Genomic DNA, 25315 nt, shown 5'->3' on the forward strand with positions numbered 1-25315 from the left:
AAGGCGAGCTTTTAAGCCTGAGAAATCACCGCGTAAATGCACACGTTTAATTGGACATGTGTTAATATGTATGGTTACACAGTATTAAAAGACAGTGAACAACGTCAGTTACCTTTGTTCCCGCGTTTGATAAAAGGTGAGCTTTTAAGCCTGAGAAATCACCCCGTAAATGCACACGTTTAATTGCACATGTGTTAATATGTATGCTTACACAGTATTAAAAGACAGTCAAAAATTAACGTCATTTACCTTCGTTCCCGCGTGTGACTCGTGCTGTAAATCTCTTCCTTGTTTTTTAGTTCACGTGATTACGTAGGAGGCGTGATGACGTGATACGTGACTCCGCCTCCTCCATTACAGTGTATGGACAAAAAATATGTTCCAGTTATGACCATTACGCTTTGAATTTCGAAATGAAACCTGCCTAACTTTTGTAAGTAAGCTGTAAGGAATGAGCCTGCCAAATTTCAGCCTTCCACCTACACGGGAAGTTGGAGAATTAGTGATGAGTCAGTCAGTGAGTGAGTGAGTGAGTCAGTCAGTGAGGACTTTGCCTTTTATTATTATAGATATATATATATATATATATATATATATATATATATATATATATATATAATAAAAAAATCCTGGGACAAGACGTAACTTTTACAGAGAGATACTTTCACGTCCCGCGAGACAAGACTTTGTGCCAAGAGATTTAACCAAGCCTGAGGCCGGAAATAAAAGACAATGAGTAGATGACAAAGTAGAATGTTGTAAAGAATTCAAAAACTTTGACGCAATACACATGCAGAGAAGATTAGAGATAATGAAAGTACTAAAATTCAAAAGTCTCAAAGAAATGATAGTAAAGATCGCATTAGCACAAACAAACAAACAAACAGAAATTATTACTCCATGAAATAATGGAACAGCGAAAAGAGATTGAATATATTGTTCGAATTTAAACTTTAAGTCGGAGACTTGTAGATCGTCTAATTCGTGTTGCCATCAGGAAAAAGTACTGTTTCTTCCCAATGAAGAAGCGATTTGTTGTTTGGTGAAAATTAAATCCATATACATGTGTGGCAGAGACGCGAAGTGGCCGGCGTGTTTTGCAGGCTTTTGGAGGGGTAGGCGAGCGAAGCAAAGCCCTCTAGTGTGTGTGTGTGTGTGTATGTATGTGTGTGCGTATATATATATATATATATATATAATTCTTTTTGTGTTTGAAACGGAAATGACGTATGACCACACGATATGGAAATTACATATGAAACGGAAATTACGTATGATCACACAATATGGAAATTACGTATGACCAAATGACATATGACCACGCGATATGGAAATTACGTATGAAACGGAAATTATGTATGACCACACGATATGGATATTACGTATGACCATATAACAGATTATAATACAGGTACCAATCACTTCGTTTGTGTGGACGCCATTTTTATATCGTCTTTACGAATTGTTATTATTTGTGTGAGAGTTATTTTACTGATATTAAAAAGAAGTAAACACAAACACGCCAATCTATCCCATAGAACTGTGCCCCGTCTGCTAGGCGTGTTCTGACACAGAAGTTTTATTTATTCGTCCATGTGACTGTTGCGGAAACTGCCACATTGTAACTTTTTTTTAGTTGGCAGTACTTGATAGTAGAAGAGATGAGGAAAACAGCTTTGCGTCTTTCTACTTTTTAACTGTGCCGAGGTGTGAACAATGTGAAGACGAGACTGCCTTCAGCGGCGAGGGGTCGTGAGAACAAAGTGGACACTGGGAGGCACGGAATGTCGGGCTGGTCTGCCGGGTCGAGAGCTTCACAGTTTCGGGCAGCGTCCTCTCTTCTTGCACTGTTTGTGACACCAAGTGCCCAGTCAGATCCTGGGAGAGTGGAAATCTTTGCGAATGAGTGTAATCAGCGTCATCGAAGTAGGGCTGTTTGTAAACTGCCCTGCACGACTACTTACTGTCCCTTAAGGTGAGTTTGGGTCACTAAAACCTCGCAACATTCAAGGTTGCTTTTGTAATCAATTATTTTAAGAAGATGGAGAAAAAGTCAAGTTTCCTTTCTTTATACCTTTTTTCCTTTTATCCCAAACCAAAACCTCTCTCTCTTAACACTGCACAGGACACAAAACTAATTTTCTTTAATTGCTGGTAATGCCAGTAAGGCACATTACCACAGGCAGAAAATGTAATTTCTATACCACAGCCGTCGTGTAGCGCCTTTCAAAAGGGATCTACTACCGAGAGATAATTCAAATACATTTTAGCTGCTGTTAGTATTACTTACCTGTTGTGTTACAGTATACCACCTTTAAAATGTAGTTTACCCAAAACCACTCCAGTAGTGCTCAATGTATCTTTACTTCTTAAAATGTTAATGTTTTACTGTTTAATAACTTTAATAACTTATAGACTACATTACCCACTGGGTAATCAGCTAGTATATACTGTGTGTATATTATATATATATATATATATATATATATATATATATATATATATATATATATATATATATATATATATACACACACAAACACACACACAGGTGCTGGTCATAAAATTAGAATTAGTCTTGCCCTTCTTGTGCAAGGTGTCAATGGTCGTCTTTTGGACAACTGTCAAGTCAGCAGTCTTCCCCATGATTGTGTAGCCTACAGAGCTAGACTGAGAGACCATTTAAAGGCTTTTGCAGGTGTGTTGAGTTAATTAGCTGATTAGAGTGTGGCACCAGGTGTCTTCAATATTGAACCTTTTCACAATATTCTAATTTTCCAAGATACTGAATTTGGGACTTTCATTAGTTGTCAGTTATAATCATCAACATTAAAAGAAATAAACATTTGAAATACATCAGTCTGTGTGTAATGAATGAATCTAATATACAAGTTTCACTTTTTGAATGGAATTACTGAAATAAATCAACTTTGTCATGATATTCTAATTTTATGACCAGCACCTATATATATATAAAAAAGGTGTCATCTGGTCTAATGAGTTCATTTCCTTCTGATTTATATTGAAGAAAGTAGGAAAAGTTGAAAATCCTTCAGTCTGTTGGATATCATAAATGCACGCTGGTGGTACTGGTGTAATGATGTGATTTGTGCTTTTGTGGGATAAATACAATAATTTTTGATAGCCACGGGTTATCGTTGACTTTTGGAAGCAGTGTGTCTATTTACAAATTTATTTTAATGGTTTCAGAAAAATGCCACTGAAAACGGCTATATTAAATTATGTAATCTGTTATGAGATGTCTGTTTAGTACTTTTTGAAGCAAGACAAGCAATGTTAAGTAGTGATCCAACACCAGGTAACATGAACAAATTGAAGTTAAAATGGGCCAGTACTACTATGTCGCATTAGACACCATGTTGAGTTTGTGCCCTGAAGAGTAAATGAGAGCACAAAAGAAGGACTGCATCATAGGTAGATCCCCTTATTAATTTAATCACTCAGTGCTATTTAGCATAAATGAATGTATGCCAGAAATTTAAATAATTAATGGGTCTTTTCTTTACAAAAACATTTTCAATACCTTAAAAAACTCAACTAAGAACAACACAAATACAGTATAACGATTGTTTAAAATACTTTTACAAAGAAAGCATCATGGTACTAAGTACAAACTAGACTGCTTTATCTTCAAATACAAAATTCTAGCAAAATGGAAAACACTCCAAAAGACATTCCATATAGACATCCAATACCATTTTAATGCATGGAGTAGTAAATTTAAGTAAACCTAGGTATAATGAAAGAGTCCCTTTAAGCAACCTATAAACTATACAAGCCTATTGGACCCTCTTATTTTGTTCCTAAAATATACCTGAATCATGTTTGTCACATAATAGACACCTTAATTAGAAGTACTTAAGTAGTGAAAATTGACGTAAAATTATAAATCGTAGGCATTTAGCAAAAAATGCACAATGCCACTAAGGTTGACAAATGCTCTGAGCTAGGTGAAAAATTAAAAAAAAAACCAACAGCACACTTAATTCATGAGGACCAGTAGCAAGAACGTGTGGGTAGAAGCATGTTGCATTCTCCTTACTAGGAATGCACCAACTGAAAATAATGAGTAACAACTTTATTTATAATCTCTTACAAAAGTTCATACTTGTAATAACTTCACCTTTAGCAGGAATCAACAGTTTGTAGGTTGAAAAAAAAAAAAAAATCCAAGAAAAATAATGACAACAAAAGTGTAATCCTTACATCTCCTCTCAGAATGAGAATATTAATAAGATCAAAAATCTACACAGTTACATGAAAGTAGTTAAAAATAAAGTGAATTGAGGATATACTGCCTTTCTGCCTTGTGTCCAATAAACCTCAATACCAAGCTCACTAGCCTACTAAGATAAGCATACACACCACTAGACCTTGCTTTACTGTGAAGAAATTGATAGGTAGGTGCTTTAAAATATGCTGAAGAAAATGCACAATTAGAAAACACAGTATTCTTACACAAAAATACAAAAAAAATTAAACTAACCTCCTACACCTCCATATTACAAGTCTGAGAATATCATTATTTAGTATTATTATAAACTATTTATTTTTATGATGCTGGGAAAATGAGCCACACTATGGTTATAACAGTCTAGACACACAATTCTTCTCTCACTTGTATCACTTTTAATTTGATTCAGTATTACAGAATTATAGCTCAGCACTTATTGAAAACATTTTAATGGTGTGACCTCCCCTTCCTATAAATGAACTGAAGATTTACTTACACATTACACATTATCACCACACCCTTTTATAAACAATAGAACAAAGCAATATTTGAAAAACAGTGCCTGTAAGTAGGTGCCAACAGTGCCATGGAAAAATCAACTGATTAATATGTTCAGATGATCCAAATGAATGATAAGTGCAATCTCAACAACTTAAACCATAAGGAGAGGTGTGACTGGTGGAAAATTAGGAACAGGTCTAAAATGGTGTACAACATCCCTCATCTTGCACTATATGACTCACCACTTAAAAGAAGTGTGTGTTAAGGGGATTTTAGGTTAAATAGGTGGAATAAGAGAAGACAAGAATCAAAAGGTATGGAGCAACTGTGATGGACCAACACAGAGGCACACAAGCAGTTGATCACAGTGACACACATAGACGCACTCACCCCTCCGACTGACTCCCAGCTCTTAAGGCAGCGATATAGGTGAGCTGCAGATACTGATACCTGAGAGAGTCCTGGAGAGGAGGTGTGGCCAGGGGGTGTGGCCGCAAGGTTAGGGTGTCCTTTGGTGATTTCATGTGCTGGGTAGGCAGGGGCAGTGCCAAGCTGCCTCGGTACCTTAACCACAGAGACAGAGACAAAAGATGAGCGAATGGAGATGGGGGGAATCAACATGTTCTTTTAACATCCTATGAACAATGGCAATTTCTTTTTGCTTCATCTTTTAAAGAAAAAAAAAAAATCACATTTTCATATTTTTACTGGACATACACTTTTCAATCAGATTGTTTAAAAGTGAGAGCATGCAAGGATGGTTGGGGATACATGTCTAATTGGTCTTAAAAGTGGTGCTGAATAATGTACCATCATACTGTACAGGCTAACTGAGGAAAACTACTTTTCATAAGTTAATTACAATGTAAGTAGTCTACAAATAATCAGATTTAATAGAATTAATTTGTAACGTGTATAAGAAATAATCACATTAATGAAACTAATATTTTATAAGAAAATTGTGAAAAAGCTTTGTTTATAGCAAGTTCAGTTAAAGTTATTTTGATAACCATTTTTCTCAAAGTCCTTACTCTGTATGTGTTTGTATATTTTACATTAAAACATAAAAATTTGATTTAATCTCATTTACTTTCTTTTGAGTATAATGACAAAAAAAACAATGACTTAATCTGAAACATGCTGTTTTACTCCAGGTGAAAGCCTAGCAGTAAATGTGCATGGTTTTAAAAGGAATAGCATTAGTGTTAAGATACAGTCTGCCATCTAAATGAGATTCTTGTAGCAACAGAAAATTAAGACTAAAGATTTCCCCTCTTTAGAAAACATATACCATACCACAAGTGACTGACAGTGATGTAAATTTACGGGAGTAGTGCAGGGCAGCTTTCCCAATAATGTTAGTTATTCCCCATATTTTAGGCATAACAAAAAGTAAAAAGAAACCTCCTGTAGACTATGCAATCTGAATAATTTCCCTTCACAAAAAAAGCCAAAAAAAAACTTAACTGAAAAAGAGAAATAAAAAAACACAATATTTACAAAAATGTTTAACAGCACATTTCACACTTGCTAAAATTAAGTGTTAACATCAAATCCTTTTTTCATTCTTAAATAAGTGGCCAAGCATCTTTGTATTTTATTTGATATAATCTATGCATCTATTATTTGCAGCCCACTTAGTTCAGCACAGGTCTGCAGAAAGCCAGACTCTGTCACACAATATACTTTTTTACTGAGGAGAGATTCCTGGTATTAGTAAACTCATGTTTACATTAGGTTTATTGTTTTCCCAATAACTACATTCAGCATGTGGATTAACAAAATGTGTTAATTCAAATAAGACATTTCACAAATTGCATTAAAATGTGCGCTAAAATATAACCATTAAACACATTTTGACCATGTGCAAAATGTGTATCAATAATTTGTTGACTAAATAAGTTAGTTGTCTACATGTACTGCCTGAGTGTACCAACAAAATGATGTGTGACAACAGAGTGCTACCAGAAGGGTGTAGTGAGACAAACAGGTGCAACAAAAATATGCAGCTAGTGAATTTAATTTAGTGGATGCTTGCAAAAACAAAAAAAAAAAAAAAAAAAAAAAAGGGCTTGCCAGCATGTCAGTGTTATCAGCTTCTGCTTTTTAAGAGCCTTTAAATGAATTTCCCTCCAACGTAAAGGTATCCAAATTAACATTTGTTCAGCTTAATTGCTGCCTGACATTAGAACAGACATTTTTTCTAATGTAATAGTTTACACAATGAGGTGCTATAAATTGCATAGTACAGTTAACCTTTGATTCACATGATTTACTATTTTCTCAAATTTAGTGTTTTTTTTTCCTCACATTTGTATGTTTTTTTAAGGCACATTTTTTAAATTAAAGAAAATAAATGAAATGCATAATTTCCTTAAAGTAGATAAGACAATCTTTTCAGTTACAAATTGTCAATTCATGAGAGGCTTATGTCAGAATTGATATTATATTTATATGTGTGTATTGCATATGCAGGGTTGTGGACTCAAAAAAAAAAAGCTTCTGAAACCAAGACTGTAGAAAGTTTAAAAATTCAACTCTGAGATTCTGGGTTTATTATATACCATTTTTCAAACTGTAGCATGTATTGAAGGTATAATTGCTCTGTCTATGTGGTAATTTTTAGTTTACAGCCATGTAAATCATAATGTACACCCTCATGTTATATAATTTACGGCAAATGGTGCTGGCAAATTCACATCATCTTATATACAGTAATACACTACCAATCAAAAGTTTTAGAACACCTCAGTTTTTCTTCATATGTAATCAGCTGAAATGCCATGAACGACCTACAATAGTGAAAAGGTACACAGTAAACTGCCAAGAGGTTTAAATTTAAAATTTAGGTTTAGCAAAAACTGAAAAAAAGAAAAAGGAAATTTCAGAAAATTACAAATGGGCCTTCTTCAAGGAACAAATAATAGGTTACAACCTATAGATGAGATGTTCTGAAGCAATTAATGTTAATTAAGTCTTGAAGCAAACAATTTGCACAAGTGACCCATCTTCTTCTGATTACTGTCTTAAAGCAGAGTTGGAACAGACTGTGTTACTACACCCTCTGAAGTACTACTTGGACAATATTGCACTGTAGAAAGATGTAAATTTCACTAATAATGGCAAGAAAAAAGCAACAAATGAAATGAGACACAGCATTATTACCCTAAGGAGTAAGGACTTTCATTTAGAGAAATTGTAAAAACAAATCAAAGTGTCACCAAGTACAGTGTCCTACACAATCCAAAGGCATTTGGAAACTAGAAGAAACTGATAGGAAGAAATGTGGCAGACCCAAAGTCACAAACCAATCAAAAGACAAGCTCCTGAAGGTCACCAGCTTGCTTGATAGGCACCTCACAGCACAACAGATTCAAGCTCAGTTTAACAGTGGTTGAAAAAAGCAAGTCTCAGCTTCTACTGCAAAGAGAAAACTTTGTACTGCAGGTTTGACAGGATGAATGGCAGGAAGAAAGCCATTCCTTAAAGGACAAAAGAAGAAATTGAGGCTTGCCTGGACCAGAAATACGACTATGGAATACTGTAGACTGGAAGAAAGTATTACGGACTGAAGAATCAAAATTTGAAATCTTTGGTTCACCAAGCAGGGTGTTTGTACATAGTCGAGTTGGTGGAAGGATGGTTCCTCAGTGTGTGACACCAATTGTCAAACATGGAGGTGAAAGTGTGATGGTCTGGGGTTCTTTTGCTGAACGCAGAGTTGGTGACTTGCACAGAGTGACTAACATTCTGAATCACAAGTGTTACCACAGTATTTTGCTGCATCACACAATACCTGCTGATCTGTATCTAGCAGGTCAGGGGTACATCCTAGAGCAAGACAATGACCCGAAACATACCTCCAGGCTATGTCAGAACTAGACATTAAACTGCATGCATTTCCATAAAAATTGAAAAAAAAAAACTTTTTTTTTTTTTTTTTTTATCGGTAATGATATGGCGTTGGCCAATTAAGCTTTGCATTTAATGCATGTATCACGACTTAGATCCCAAACTTAACCTAAAAGTTGTGGATACGGGAGTGAATGGGACCACTTTATGATCATGTGGGAAAGAATTGCTTATCAACAGTGCGAAATGCAAAATAATGTGCAATAAAACACCAGTAGAATGATTACTGCACTGAATATCAGCAAAAACCACTAAAAAAGTTTTGTTTACATATTAAATATTCAACTATCTGTTTCTTTTATGATGTTATTTCCAAGTGCTAGGTATTCAAAGCATATTGAAGAAACAGAACAGATAGACGGGCAAGGGGCAATCAGAGCTGACCAGTTTCATGCAGTAAAACCAACAGGAACTCAGATATTTGGAGCAGCACTTTACTGGTTTTATATTCAGAAAGTAAGGAGCTGAACTATATGTGCTGCATTTGATGCTCCCTGGACAAACTAAATTGTGCTTCAGAGAGAAGAAGTAATCCTTGCTAGCATATAAGCAATTAAAATTAAACTTGTGTGGGAAAACATTCATCCATATGATTCTGCAGCTGCTAAAGCCATTAAAACGGATGCACAATGGAGCAGATTTGATATAAAATGTACACCAAAGAATAACTAGACACAGCTTGGTTTATTTCATTTAATCTCCAGTTTTTTGGAAATGTTGATGTTACAGTATAAAAGACATTGTGATACATACATATATGTGTCTGATGCATGTGTGTTCATGAAGTGAATGTCTTAGTGCATGACACGTGTCTTAGTGCATGACACGTGATTTCTGCTCTACGTAAACATAAGTGGAACGTGGAGTCTGAAGCCGAAAAGGCACTATAAGTAAACAAAGACGACATTCTCATGTCAAAAGTGCATGCCTAGATTCCTATTGCAATGATTTACCCTCTGTTAGTAGATCTTAAATTGCTGTGCATGGGATGAAAACACTTAAGAGTATCAGTGGGAACAGTGTTTTTTAACACAAAAAAAAAAAAAAAAAAGCAGTCCAGTGAACAGCATTAATGCGCACACAACACGTTTCATCATCTGCAAGGCTTTAATCATATTTGCAGTCAAGGTACTGGTGTGCTCTTTTTATTAACATGTTCACAACTAACAGATGTCAAGCTGGAGTTCTAGTCCTGCTTATTAAAGAACTTGAGACTCAAGTTAAAAGGGCGATTTACTAGAAGAGTAAAATTTGATAATGTACTCTTTTTTTTTTTCTTTTAATCTGCACATTTGTCACGCCACTTGCTCCAAGAATTTTAAATCCACATTTGCATACATTCAATCAATATTTTAAACAAAATCAAGTGCTGATTTAAAACCATACTACAGAAACACTTATTGACTATCTTTGAGTATTTACTGTATATATTAAAAAAACACACTTTTTTTCACAATGGACATCTCTCTATTAATTAAAAAAAAAACTTGCGACGAGACTTTTTCCCGGGGACGAGACGCGATCTTTAGAAGAGAGATCTTTTGAAGAGAGGCAGACAGACAGAGACACTTTCACTTACCACGAGATGGACAAGTTATGTCATATTTACAACCCTCAGACATAATGGAAGTAGGAAAATTGGAAAGTCTCAAAAAATGAGAGTAAATATCACATTAGCGAAAACAAACTGAAAATATTACGGGGGGGGGGGGGGGGGGGAAGGAACAACAGAAAGAGATTGAATATTCAGGTGCTGTACGGGCTGTTAAACATTCTAAGCTCCACACGAAATGCAGATCACAAGGCACGCAGCAGTGAGCCAACAGCTTCTCGACCAAAGAGGAGGTGAAAAACACACCTGTTACTTGTTTCCCAATGTATCACCGTTTAGAGGGGTTTAGGAGGAGCGGCTGTGTCTCCTTGAGGTGCGCTCATCCCCCCTTTTCACAACAGTGCCTACCGCTGCTAGGGGGGGGGGGGTCGGGGATTGGAGAAGGGTAGGCGAGTGAATTGCAGATCATGCATGAGGGCAGCAGCTGCATGCCAGCAGCTGCTTGAGCAAAGAGGAGTTAAAAAAAAATGTATTTGTTGTCTATTGTATCACCATTTAAGAGGGGTTTTGGAGAAGTGGCTGCTGGCATGGGGCAAAGCCCCCTAGTTTTTTAAAATAAAAAAGGGGGGGCTACAACTCTCCACACCTGTACAGCTTTTTCACTTTTAATATTATTGGGCTTTTTATCAAATTCAACCAGATATATAAAGGCACGTAAAATAAGCATAAAAAAAAAGCAGATTCAGATGTCAGAATACTACACAAGTGAGTTTTAAAAGTGACGCTGAGCTTTTTTCTTCCTTATTTACTTAACAGTTGTGGGATATGGCTGGCCTTTAATCCCAGCCAATACCCCCAGGCCGCCAGATGGAGCCCTCCCTGCAGCATGAAGGTGCCCTGAAGGCCAGCAGGGAATCCTGGACAATGGAATTTTTATCCACAGCCCTGCTAGATAACATGGGGGCCGCTAGAGGACGCTGCAGGGAGGCCCAGAGACTCTTATGTGCCCTATAACCCGGAAATACGTCTTAGTCACAGTGACAGGAGGAATGACATGCTACCGGGATGAAGAAGAGGTGTTTTTATCTGACCCGGAAGTGTTCCTAGTCACATGGACAGAGAGCGAGAAACACTTCCGGGTCACGGACTATAAAAGACTGTGGGAGATACCAGACGATGAGCTGAGCTGGGTAGAAGGGTGGCAACACGTCTGGGAGAGTGGAGGATTGATTAGTGTATTGTTTGTTATTGATTATTGTTTATTGAAGTATTGTGGAGGTGCTTTGTGCACATAATTATTATAATAAATTCAATATTTGGATTTTACCTGGTGTCTGGCGTTTGATTGGAGGGTTCAAGGGAGCGAGAGCGCCTCCTATCTGTCACACAGTTTAAAATCAGCATGTTCTGTTCTATCCTACTCTGTTTGGTAGTGCACTGTAATAGGGACATTACTGTACACACTTTCTAACTGTAATCATTACACAGCAGATAAATGGTCTTTTCAGAGTGCTACATACTCAAATACATTATCATTTTTGTATCATTTGCAAATGGGAATGTTTAAGTATGGACAGAGACCCTATAAAGGGGTGAATAGGAACATGCTATGTCAATATCATTAGGCCCTCAGTAGAAAGACTGTTGACGCATGTTAACCCTTAATAGAGAGGTATTTAAGCTCAGTCAGTCAATCAATCAATCCATAGAGTATGAGAGACTCGTCTATCAATGGAGAAATTAAAAAAAGATCGCTCGCAATTCAGAAAAGATTCCAGCAGATTTAGTCAATGCATGAATTTAGAGATGGTAAACATTATTTATGACAGACCCTGACCAATGGATATAAAATCATTTGTTGATACAATCAATGGCAATATTCAAAAGTCATCAGCCAAAGACTGCAGAAAATTTGCCTATATAATATATGGCATTGTGGACAAATAACTCTATATGTGGCTCAATCCCCCAGAAGCTTTGCTCTATAAACAGATGATCTAACAGTCTTGCAGTATAAGAATTAAAAACCCAAACAAAAGTGACATTTCTTTTATTACCACCTCCAATACCAGATTTGTTATACAATCAGTGCTATACATGACTATAATTACAAGTCTTTTTCACAAGAGAATGAAGATATTTTGTATCAGTGTTAATTTACTGTGAAACTAAATCTCCTTTTTCTCTTTTTGTTATGTTCTAGCATCATACTTTTTACAAGACAAGGACAACTACCAACACTGTATCACTACACATATAAAAAAAACAACATCTGGTCTTGTTTGTCTGTCGGGAATGGTTGCTTGAAACACCTGCTCTTCCAATGAATCAGTTTTTCTCTCATTTTCTTTCTCTGGGAGATTCTCTATTTTAATATCTGTGGTGAGGATAGCCAAGGTAAAGAGCACACTACGTCTTCAAAGAAATCCCTGCCACATAAATTAAAGACAAAAAAGTGGTATGCTATAGCCCACTGCAAGCAGAGGTAGTGAACTATGAAAAAGATTTTGGACCTGGTGTTCCTAATGCTCTAGAAGCTAAAGAGACCTGATTACTATACCTCATGTCCAAAGCTGGTTGTTCAGCAGGCATGGTTAACAACAAGGACTCTCATTACTCATTTTACTCAACAAAACAAATCGTCCAACAGTTTCTATCTCCCCAGCAAGTCATTACAACATAGTGCAAGAGATGTTTAAAAGCAAATATTGCAGAGGATAGCTTTAAAAATCAAGAGATCTGAGGGATATAACTGTTAGGCTGGAAGTGGGTATGAAAGAAGACAAGATACACATTCCAAGGTGAAGAATGACCACAATGGAATTTAAAACATGCTCACTGTGATGATTCAAAAAACTGTTTACTATATTATAATGATGGCCATTTAACAACTGGAACATATGATGGCTGCTACAAATAAAATGTTTGTTGGTCTAGAAACCAAAGATAAGGACCCTGGGTACCACTAACTAATGCACAGGATCAGGATATGTGGCAGAATTTGAGAATTTTAGGGGGTCCAAGATGGAATAGAATTTAAACTTGAGTATTCTACTCAAAAATTGTGCCACTGCATAAACAGTTTTTAAGAGGTCACTACATACCCTGTAATCTTTCCGATGGGGCCTTTATTGTTAAATTTGTAAAATTTCAGATCAAAGACGAGAGAGACTCTAAATAAAGCAATCAGGCCTACATATTTTCATACTCTTTCCCAATGATGGTTCAAAAAAAGCTGTGTATAAATAGTATGAAGCAGTGACAGATATTTTTTAATGTCTGGTCTAACCATTTATGTTGAAAGTGGTGGTTGAAGGTTTTGTATACACATTCCACATATGAAATGAGTATACTTTAAAAAAAATTCACATGACAAATGTATTTATACCTGAAAATGACAGATAAGGAAAGAAAGAAAGGAATGAGGATAACATATGCGTGTTTGCATGTTGTCACTCACGGTCACTCTTATTTTACTTAAAAGATTGTCTTCTGCCTTTTCCGATTGTGTCATTTAATTTTTCTTCTATTTTAATTTTATTTTCTTAACTTTTACTTTTAACAGATGAACAAATATTAACTATATGACTGTTAAGTATTTTGATATGAATTAAAAAACTTGACAAATATTAGCAATGGCTTCCATGTATTAATATCTCAGTAATAATATTAAGAGGGCTTATGTCACTTACTAAATTTGTACAAGCAATTAATATTCCTTAATATGAAATGTATTTTAATAATTTGGTTATGTCTGGTTTCCTTATCTAACATGGGGCCTTGAGTGTTTCTGATGTACTATGCATGATGGCATGCCAAAGGGCAGTAACTAGTGTTTGCTGTTGGCCTTGGTTATGGCAGCAAACTACTGAGGCAAGTCTCGCCCATTTTGCGTAATGTATGGACATCTCTTTTGAAACATCACTGGTTGTAGGACTCTGCATGTGAAACACTATTTTAAGCCAAAACAACTTAGGTCAACATTTTTTTTGTTCTTTATTTTGCCTTATACACTTTCTTTTATCAGGAATTTATTAGTTTTCACATATTCCTTGACGTCAGAGTGCATGGGTCAGCCATTATACAACATCCCTGGAGTAACTGCAGGTTAAGGGCCTTGCTCAAGGGCCTAGCAGAGTAGGATCTCTTTTGGCACTAACAGGGATTTGAACTGGCAACCTTCTGGATACCAGCGCAGATAGCTTCAGAGACACCACTCCCTCCTAAACACTGTACTGTTGTTATAAAGGAACATGTATTCTAAAATACAACTCCTCAATAATGCAAATAAATTATTGCATTTTGTAAGTTGGAATGTTACAAGATCTCAATTACTCAAAAGATGAAGACTGGAGTTACATTTTAGCATACACTTAAAGTTAAAAACAGCCTTGCTGCAGAAGAGCAATTTAAATATTAATTACCAATGTATGCTGAAATATTGAGTTAGATGGGTATCTCTCTCAAACCACGATGAGACAACAACTACAAGGAGTTGGAATACTAATTCATAAAGCAACTTTGTTTGTAGCTATATATATATATTAAAAAAAACAAACAAAAAAAAAAAAACAAAACCTACAATTTTTGGGTATGCTAGATCATGTTAGTGCTTGGGAAATGAGCGAGACAAAGTAATTCCTGGGTAATTCATGTGCCAAAATGGAGTGAAAATTCACATAAAAATTTCTCTATTTAATTCCTAATATGAATGCAATGAACAGCAGGAGATTTTAGCTGTGTATTAAATCCTGCCATAGACAGATCAACTTCAACTGTATCCACCATGTCTAAGACGGTCTTATAATTTCATGTTTTCTCAAGAATTACAACCTGTATGACTCAGGAATGTTTCTTTACAATATTTAAAACCATATTCTTTCTTTTTTTTCAGTGCATAAAACCTATTCACAAATAGCTACATTTTTTTTTAGTTAATAACAATCCACTTCCCTCACTCCAGTATTGCCATTATGAGGCCATTCCTATTTCCTCATCCTTCCGTTATCCTGGGGCTTAGAATAGTGCAATTTACAATTCTAACACACAACTTAATTTTTTAAGAAAAAAAAATATTTCCACACAAACTGATAATTTTTGTCGAAAGTAATCTTTCTAGATATAGCAACCCAAACACTTTGGTTAGCAGACTTACAGCATTGTCTGAGCAATATTCCACCCAAAAATGATATCTATTTCTTACTGTGTTGTTGTAATAGCAAGATGTAATGGCTAAATGTTGTATTGATGGCCAAGAAAAAGTGTATTTCATGTTTTCATGGAGAACAGAGATAAAGGTTTCTGACACAATGGGGGCCAATACTTAACTGCAGCAAACAATATTAAAACAGCTACGAAAAAGATCTCCAGTTACTTGTGTTACATTCCATTATGATCAGTTATCTAGCCATATGCTCACAAGATCCATAACACATACAGTGCATCTGGAAAGTATTCACAGTGCATCACTTTTTCCACATTTTGTTATGTTACAGTCTTATTCCAAAATGGATTAAATTCATTTTTTCCTCAGAATTCTACACACAACACCCCATAATTACAACGTGAAAAAAGTTTACTTAAGGATTTTGAAAATTTATTAAAAATAAAAAAACTGAGAAGTCACATGTACATAAGTATTCACAGCCTTTGCTCAATACTTTGTTGATGCACCTTTGGCAGCAATTACAGCCTCAAGTCTTGTTGAATATGATGCCACAAGCTTGGCACACCTATCCTTGGCCAGTTTCGCCCATTCCTCTTTGCAGCACCTCTCAAGCTCCATCAGGTTGAATGGGAAGCGTCGGTGCACAGCCATTTTAAGATCTCTCCAGAGATGTTCAATCGGATTCAAGTCTGGGCTCTGGCTGGGCCACTCAAGGACATTCACAGAGTTGTCCTGAAGCCATTCATTTGATATCTTGGCTGTGTGCTTAGGGTCGTTGTTCTGCTGAAAGATGAACTGTCGCCCCAGTCTGAGGTCAAGAGCGCCCTGGAGCAGGTTTTCATCCAGGATGTCTCTGTACATTGCTGCAGTCATCTTTCCCTTTATCCTGACTAGTCTCCCAGTCCCTGCCGCTGAAAAACATCCTCACAGCATGATGCTGCCACCACCATGCTTCACTGTAGGGATGGTAGTGGCCTGGTGATGAGCGGTGCCTGGTTTCCTCCAAACGTGACGCCTGGCATTCACACCAAAGAGTTCAATCTTTGTCTCATCAGACCAGAGAATTTTCTTTCTCATGGTCTGAGAATCCTTCAGGTGCCTTTTGGCAAACTCCAGGCGGACTGCCATGTGTCTTTTACTAAGGAGTGGCTTCCGTCTGGCCACCCTACCATACAGGCCTGATTGGTGGATTGCTGCAGAGATGGTTGTCCTTCTGGAAGGTTCTCCTCTCTCCAAGGAGGACCTCTGGAGCTCTGCCAGAGTGACCATCGGGTTCTTGGTCACCTCCCTGACTAAGGCCCTTCTCCCCCAATTGCTCAGTTTAGATGGGTGGCCAGCTCTAGGAAGAGTCCTGGTGGTTTTGAACTTCTTCCACTTACGGATGATGGAGGCCACTGTGCTCATTGGGATCTTCAAAGCAGCAGAAATTTTTCTGTAACCTTCCCCAGATTTGTGCCTCGAGACAATCCTGTCTCGGAGGTCTATAGACAATTCCTTTGACTTCATGCTTGGTTTGTGCTCTGACATGAACTGTCAACTGTGGGACCTTATATAGACAGGTGTGTGCCTTTCCAAATCATGTCAAACCAACTGAATTTACCACAGGTGGACTCCAATTAAGCTGCAGAAACATCTCAAGGATGATCAGGGGAAACAGTATGCACCTGAGCTCAATTCTGAGTTTCATGGCAAAGGCTGTGAATACTTATGTACATGTGCTTTCTCAATTTTTTTATTTTTAATAAATTTGCAAAAATCCCAAGTAAACTTTTTTCATGATGTCATTATGGGGTGTTGTGTGTAGAATTCTGAGTAAAAAATGAATTTAATCCATTTTGGAATAAGGCTGCAACATAACAAAATGTGGAAAAAGTGATGCGCTGTGAATACTTTCCGGATGTACTGTATGTACATAATACATAATGTATTTCTTGCTAAAACATTGTTAAAAAAGACTTCAGGAGTAGTACACAAAAAGTGAAATGTATTCATTAAAATCCAAGCTTTTAAATTAAAACCAGGGCTCTTGACCAGTAAAAAAAGGGGAGGCAAGTGTTCAATCGAAAAAGCTTGATTTTAAAAAAACAAATATTAACATTTTATAGGCTTGGAGGGGAGGATTTGCAAGGAATGATATGAGCATCATGAACTACTGATTTAACTTGCCACATTAATATAGTAAATTTACTGCTATTTTCTGTCCAGAACTGAAAACTAAATACTGCTTAAAATCAATACAAAAATAAAAATTCAAACATTATTTTATCATTGCACAAGAGATTGTAAACACTAAGATAATTCTGGAAATTTTACTCCTCCTCTTTAAAGCTGCTTTATTACCAGCAATAACAAACACACACTTTGTCAGGTTTGTGATGCCTATTGTTTTGAGACTTATGTTTGCATCACTATAGGCAGGAAACAGCTAGTTAATAACAGTTACTGAAAAATGTTATGTCATGGTCAATTCAAACTTCACAAAATGATGCTTTAATTATACAAACCTCACCATGCACTTTTTTTTTTTTTATAATTTGTCTAAAATTGAAAACTGTAAAATTAAACTGAATTTGAATCAGATATGAAATACTGTATTACTTATTGCATCCTTAACTGCTCCGTGCCATACTTAATGTATTCTTATTAAAAAAGAGAAAAACGTTTCATTTACAATTGGAAACTGCACAACTAAATAATAATGTAATTTACATAAGAGGAAATAACAAATACCGGTAGCATCTTCCTTTTATGTACCACAAACATAAAAGGAATGCAGGCCAAAATACCGTTTTGCAATTTAGTACGGGTAATCTTTGATCAGCTTATGTATGTACATTTTCAACTGCAACCAAGTACTTTGCAGGCCAAGTGACCAAAACAGACAATATAAAGCTTCCTTTAACTGTTAAAAGCAGCATGCTAGAAATAATAATATAACTCTACACAGGCTTACATCACACTTTTGCTGCTATCTTTAGTATACGGATAATTGCTGGATCTCTAGTATATGGATAATTTACCTAGATATGCCTTTATTATTATCTCAGTAGCAATAAAGGTAGTGGTTACATATAAAACCTAAAAATAACGCACCATTTTGCTGTAAATGTGCCAGATAATGGAATCCCAATACAAATATTAGTGGAGTTGGCATTGTTTTACTATATTTGAACTTCATTCTATTGATATGGCTATACAACATTTTAAATGTATTAAATACATATATAATACATATGGCTCTGGTTGTCTTATTGTGCTCATTAATGACTCTTGGCAATTAATTTCCGAAAATAACAGTTCACTGGTTTTTGATATCAATCCAGAGACTATTTAGAAATTTGTTTGTCCTAGTTTATGTCTCAAAGTCCAAGCAGATCTCCTGGTCTGCTGGTAATATCATCTGGCAATTTCTCTCTCTCTCATTTTGTTAACAAAGAGGAGGGCAAAAGAATAGCAGTAAGGATGGCAGAGCGTATCTATGATGTGGTCCAGTGGAGCTGCTTCAAGTGCTCACATTTGGCATAACACATGCAGCATCATAGATACCAGATGTCCCATAATGTTATCACTTATAAAATATTACCAAAATCATGCCACAGTCACGACAGTAAAATATAAAGTTTACTAAAACAAGTCTTACGTAATCTTGACATGATTCAGTTTGTATAAGTTATTAAATTTCATAGCTCAGTTGCTTCCTGCTGTTTATGTCGAAACTATGCCTACCTGAAGATGTCTCAAAAAGGGTGAAATATTGTGATTGTCACTGACTTCTTTCAGCCTTTTTATCATACAGTATTAAAAGCTTGTGCTCACAGCATTAATACTTTGCCGGCTGTTCTTAACCTCACATTTCAATTGTTTAGATTTATTTTAGACAACTTATTTTTATATTCAAAATTAGGTAACAAGTTTACTGTGTTACAAAAAAAATTGCTGTTAACCAGTGATTTTTAATAGTTAAAATATTTCTTCAAGACTTTAGAGAACACGTGTAGTCTGGAACCAGTTTCTTTTCATCTTCTCTTTTGCACTACTTCTTTTCTGCAATCCATACCAACCGCTTACTTCCAGCTTCTTACTATACAATCAGTTAAACACATTTGTAAATATAAAGTCGAACAAATTAGAACCAAAAAAATTGCACACTCTGGTAAAACTGGAAACTTTACAGCTAATATCAAAGAGTATATTGTAAAGGATATAGACACCTCTATACATCTATTTGGCTTGACTGCAAGAAAAATTTACTTTATTTAGCTATACTGCCCGATGTCATATGGATGTATGAAGAAAACATAGGCTGTGGTCAATTTATCACTGTCTATATCACTGTAACTAATACAATACCAGCCCTGTTTAGCTACTTTGAAGTTATTCTGCATGGAAATCAAAGATATACACATTTTCAAACAGCAGTCACATTTTGTGCTTTAAGGTGCAAAACAATTTAATAGAGCAGAGTTACATTATTTTTGCTGGTACACCTTGACTAATAAATAAATTTGAATACAGCACAAAATCACACAGAAATATCTGGAAATACCTGGTGTCAACATTCTCTACAAAATTCAAAAAATCTCCTACTGACATTTAAGTCAACAGCTGTACATTAAAAGAAAGAAGTTGTTTCTAGCAATTATTACTTTTTCTGATTAAGTGTTTGAGCCGTTTTATTTCTGGGTTTACTCACTGCAGACCTCCATGTGGAAGTGGAAACAGAGATAGCCCAGATGTTAATGAGAGACTGGGAACAAGAATGTAATGTGCATGGCAAAGACTGTTCAAACTTTGACACAATTCAACCTTGCAAAATTAATTTCAGTCTGTGTTTTACACAAATGCCCTCTCAAGAAAGTGGGCTCAGTCGCAGAAATGTCCGTGTACTAATGCTCTGGGTTTGTATTGCTTGCTGGATCCCTCATTGGTTTATTTTCTTCAAATCTATATAACAGGCTGACTGTGATTTGCTAAACAAGTGAATATATCTGTGTAATACTTTAGGATAGAGTAGTAGAGAAGATCACCACAATAAAATTACCTTAACCAAATAAATCAACCAACTTTATATTAGAGAAAATAAAAAGAACAAAATAAATTCAACACTTACGGGACTGTAGACAGCTGTTACCGCGGCCTGCGGAGGGAAGATCCGATCATCAAGTGTAGGCTGAACTCGGGGAATCCTGAGGTACAACTCATTAAGGAAATTATTCACTTAGGAAAGCAATCCAGGCAAATTAAAAAACATGTAAAAAAACAACTCCAAAAAGTGATTTCCATAATAGCATGAATATGATTGCTACTTTTAGAACTCACCAGTTTTCAAGAAGTGAAGTTCGAGTTAAACTAGTACACCTAGCTATTAATCATGTCTCCAATCAATTTAAAATATCAAGCGTGACCTACATAATGGATGGCACTAAAAACAAATTTCTTAAAACTTTTTGTGATTTATAATTCTTTTCCACAATGGATCAGACTCGGAATCACTTGAGTACAACCACTATGAAAATATGGCCTGATATAAGCATCATCGTTAACACCCTTCAGTTTAAGACTAATTACATTATGAGGCCAAAAGATGACAATACTATGTTGTACATCAGGGGTTTCCTATGCCTGGATGTGCTAATGTTTCAATAAGAAGCCAATCTCTCCTCTTTGCGGACTTTCATTCAATTAGACATCTTGATTCAGGTCTGCCTGCATGTCTACAATTTCATTAATAACCAAAAATGTGGATACATCTAGTTTTTAATGCAAAGAACATTGTTACTGCTTGATATTTTTCTGGGTTCATGATAAATTTGTTGTCTTCATCCATCCATTCTCTAGGCTGTTTATCCTATTAGTATAATAATGAATTGGTGTGTATCCTCGGTAGCACTGGTCACATGGCAAAAAAACAACTCTGGAACGGATGCCAATCCATCATGGCACAATCCCTTAAAGGAGGCCAGTTTACATGTGTCAATAACCTTTACCTTAGAAGTTTCCCATAATCCAATATCCTTTGTGATTTGCTAAATAAACCAGAGTACCTTTTGCAAACACCACAAAGACACCGGCAGATTGTGCAAACTCCACACAGGCAGTGTTATCTCGGTCAGGATTCTAAATTAGAACTCCAGAGCAGTGAGGCACCAATATTAACCACTCCATCATTATATGTACCAATTTATTAGGGATAAAGAGCAAAGTACACAAATACCTGAGAAGCTAAAATGGTAATATTTGCATCTATATGTTTATTACTTAAAAAATTCAGAAATAAAATATTTGGAAAGAAAGAAATAAAAAAAAACTGACGGCCTGAGCCTGTACTCCACAAAGAATTCTTTCCTAAGCCAATGAATGTGTCAATAAGTTATTATTTCCATCATACAACTTAATAGTGTAATTCTTGAAACTGCAATATTTGTTTTTATTGTGAAATGTCTCAACATTTATTACTGTTGATTATTATGTGATGCCACATACTATATATCATGCTTTTGTTTTGTGCTACTATTGGTGTTATTGTCATAAATGCTACAACACAAATTTCCTCAGTTTGGTAATGTTCTCAGATTACAAAAAATTCCCACTGAAGTCAAATTGATGCAGCATTACGAGAAAAGGAATGGGAAATTCAGCTAGCTGTGTTTCACTAACAATAATTGGCCTGTAAACAAGAACATATTGTGACAGAAAACCTGTGGTCACAGTATGTCCCTAGGATGAAGGTTTAAAAGCAACTACTCTACAAAGCAGGGTTTAGACATTATTAAAATAAATTAAATGGAATAGGAGGATTCTAGTAGGAAAAAGAATTCCCAAAAATGCAGAGCAAATTCACTGATGATGCAACTGACTGAAACACCAGTATATAAGCAGATATCAAAGAATTATTCAAAAATGCAGAACAAAAGGTGGGCTTTGTGGGAAGGAACTGTGACACAATACTTTGCCACATTCAGCTGGTAATATTCAACTCTTGTTCTAGTATTTTTAAGATCAACCTTTAATAACAGGCCTTGATTTGAAACATTACTTAATATGACAGCACTAACAATCTTCTTGGAACATGTAAACAGGTAAATCTGCTATTACATTTTAAATACAAAAATATAAAAAAGGTTATGGGGGAGGGGTAACCACACAAACGGATTACAATGATTACTAAAAATATCTAATCGATGAAAATAAATTAAAAAATATGTGCTTTGAATCTGTTTACTGATTTAAGAGCTACCGCCATCCACAGATGTCTTTTGGACACACAAACCTACAACAGGGAAAAAAAATTCTGCTACAATTAAAAGTTTTGATAATATTGATTATAGTGTTCTTGGTATTCCCTGAGTAGACAGTTTTACATCATTTGTCCAAATGAGAGCCAGAGCCTGTCATATGTTTCACTTGTCTCTATTTCATACATGGATACTAGTCAGCTGTCACAACTTACTGTCCACTTGCCAAATTCTGCAAAGTTATTACACAAGAGCAGAGCATGAGACTGCACAACCTGTTTTCTTCTCTAAATTACCTGCCTTTTCCTCATTTAAAAAAATACATTTGCCTAGTAAAGTCCAGTTGTCACGTTTTATTTATATACTTGTTGAACTACCCTTCTAAAATGAGTTTAAATCTAACATATCAACACAGATCTCCACATTAACGTTTGCAGTGCACCATCTAATGGAATGTATTTTGTACTGTACGTAGTAAAAAAATGCACTACATCAATAATTACAATAGACGTCACAAACATTTGTAGCATGCATTTCAATACTATACTTGTTTGTGATGTGCCATCTGTTGGAATGACATACAAGGCACCGAGATAGTCACAGATACACAGACACTTGTCCTTTTATTAAGGTGGATGCTTATGAGTTAATAAAGCAAACTTAAATGAAGGATACTTCCTTTTAAAAGAAGCATAAATAATACATTTGAAGATACTGTATGTGTTTAAAAATAATACTGGTCTTCAACAAAATGGACCTTCTTGGAAGGACTGAAAAACAAAAACTATTTTCTATCATATTCTGTTCATTTAAAGGAACAATGCAACAGGGCTTAGGTGTGACTAAGCAAGAACTTTGCCCATGTGCTATCTACCATAAAACTGTCCATGATCAGTCATTTATATGCAAATCAGTGAATCATGCCCTAACAGTGATTTTAATCTCTGGTCGATCACTGGGTGAACCACAAAACTACCTAAGACTAGTGATAAGCATAAGGTGAAAAATGAGAATATACATATTGGAGATTAACATTACACTTACCTTTATATTACCTTACTTATTTATAAACTATGATGGGACAAAATTCTAAATCACTTTGACATCAGCTTGCTCATAAAGTATGGAAAAACCATTTATATTACTAAAGTTGTTCTAACCTTAAATGCAATTGTAGGTAAGAAGTAGGGTTACAGAATTTTACAAAGATCAGTTCTCTCTATTACATACAAATCTTCAAATTGAAACACTCATGTTTTTATGATGTTTTAATATTAATAGAACATGTCAACATTCCCTCAACAATTAAAGCATGTTTTTGAATTGCTTTTTTTTTTTTTTAATTCTATCTAACAGACAATCAGTCTTTCTTTTGGGCTTCGATATGGTCTTCTGAATTGGCACATCCCCAAAAAGGCACTTCTTATTTGTCAATATTGTGCTATCTAACTTTTCTATTTTGTAATTGCTTACTTACTAATTATGATAATTTAACCCTTTGTTACTTATACTTTATTGCATTTTACTTTGTGTAGTAAGACACACTTAGTTATTAAATGGTAAGGTGAGCTTCACAAGCCCTTATGGCAGTGGAACTAAAGCATTCAGTTTTAGTTCCTTTTGTTAAACAAGTGTTTAAGATGTGTTGGGATTTTTTTTTTTTTTTTAACTCCATACTGTCTTTTATAGTCTTTCTGATATTACTTATGTTTAAAGTGACCAAGCAGCACTTTTCACATCAACTGTTATTTAATTCTGTATTTTTTAGACACCTCCTTTAAAGTTGTCAATGACAAGAATGGCAAGTTATCTGTAATATGTGAAATGTCTACTGATATACAGTACTGTGCAATGAAGAGACAGAAGGATGTGAGGAAGCCTACATCCACAGAAGATCTGTGGTTAGTTCACCAAGATGTTTGGAACAACCTACCAGCCGAGTTCCTTCAAAAACTGTGTGCAAGTGTACCTAGAAGAACTGATGCTGTTTTGAAGGCAGAGGGTGGTCACGCCAAATATTAATTTGATTTAGATTTCTCTTTTGTTCATTCACTGCATTTTGTTGATTGATGAAAACAAATGATTAATACTTACATTTTTGAAAGCATTCTTTGTTTACAGCATTTTTTCACACCTGCCTAAAACTTTTGCACAGTACTGTATGTTGTCCACTATTTGCAATACTTTCATTATTCTGTAAAAACATGAATTTGTCATTGCATTCTGAGATATGCAAAAATTCTCACCCACTGCCACATCTGCATACCTCCCCCAATGGCAATGCTGAAAACTTTTTTGGGGAAAAAAGGTAATATTAAATAAAAGTTATGTTTTAAAAAACATGATGGAAACTGGCAGTGGCACTAGCAATCCAAGACAAAGTTTACAGATGTTTTTGTTTAAAAACAAAAATAAAAAGCAGCAGTGTGACTCTTCTTTGCCCCAGGTACGGTATACTACTTTACACATCAGATAAGCTTTGATATAATAACTGGCAGTTAAACTTGTCAAAATATAGCAATGTAAAAGGCACAATACAAGAGAAAACATGTAAGCATATACTGTACGCAATCTACTTTCTTCTGCTGGAGTATTATTTAACATAATAAAAATGTTATTTATTTTGGCATGGAGCATTCACACAGCTAGATACTTTTGTTTTTGATTCTGAGTGTTGAAATAAACAATGACCA

The 25315-nt window shown here is 35.5% G+C and overlaps 1 protein-coding gene across 15 annotated transcripts in view; it reads right to left on the minus strand.

The window, feature by feature from the left end:
* LOC114656263 (eukaryotic translation initiation factor 4 gamma 3-like) overlaps positions 1 to 25315 on the minus strand; it is a 271004-nt gene that overhangs the window by 203094 nt on the left and 42595 nt on the right. For 8 of the 15 annotated variants that reach the window (XM_051930350.1, XM_051930345.1, XM_051930342.1 and 5 more), the window contains exons 2-3: positions 20498 to 20573; positions 5147 to 5320 (exon numbers count right to left, since the gene is read on the minus strand). The exons of 2 other annotated variants lie outside the window; for them this stretch is intronic. In XM_051930350.1, the coding sequence (XP_051786310.1) occupies positions 5147 to 5320; positions 20498 to 20573 (250 nt within the window). The remainder of the gene's footprint in view (positions 1 to 5146; positions 5321 to 20497; positions 20574 to 25315) is intronic. 5 more of the 15 variants (XM_051930347.1, XM_051930348.1, XM_051930349.1 and 2 more) reach the window with 2 other exon arrangements.

This window comes from Erpetoichthys calabaricus, chromosome 8, assembly GCF_900747795.2.
Source record: "Erpetoichthys calabaricus chromosome 8, fErpCal1.3, whole genome shotgun sequence".
NCBI classification, from domain to species: Eukaryota; Metazoa; Chordata; class Cladistia; order Polypteriformes; family Polypteridae; genus Erpetoichthys; species Erpetoichthys calabaricus.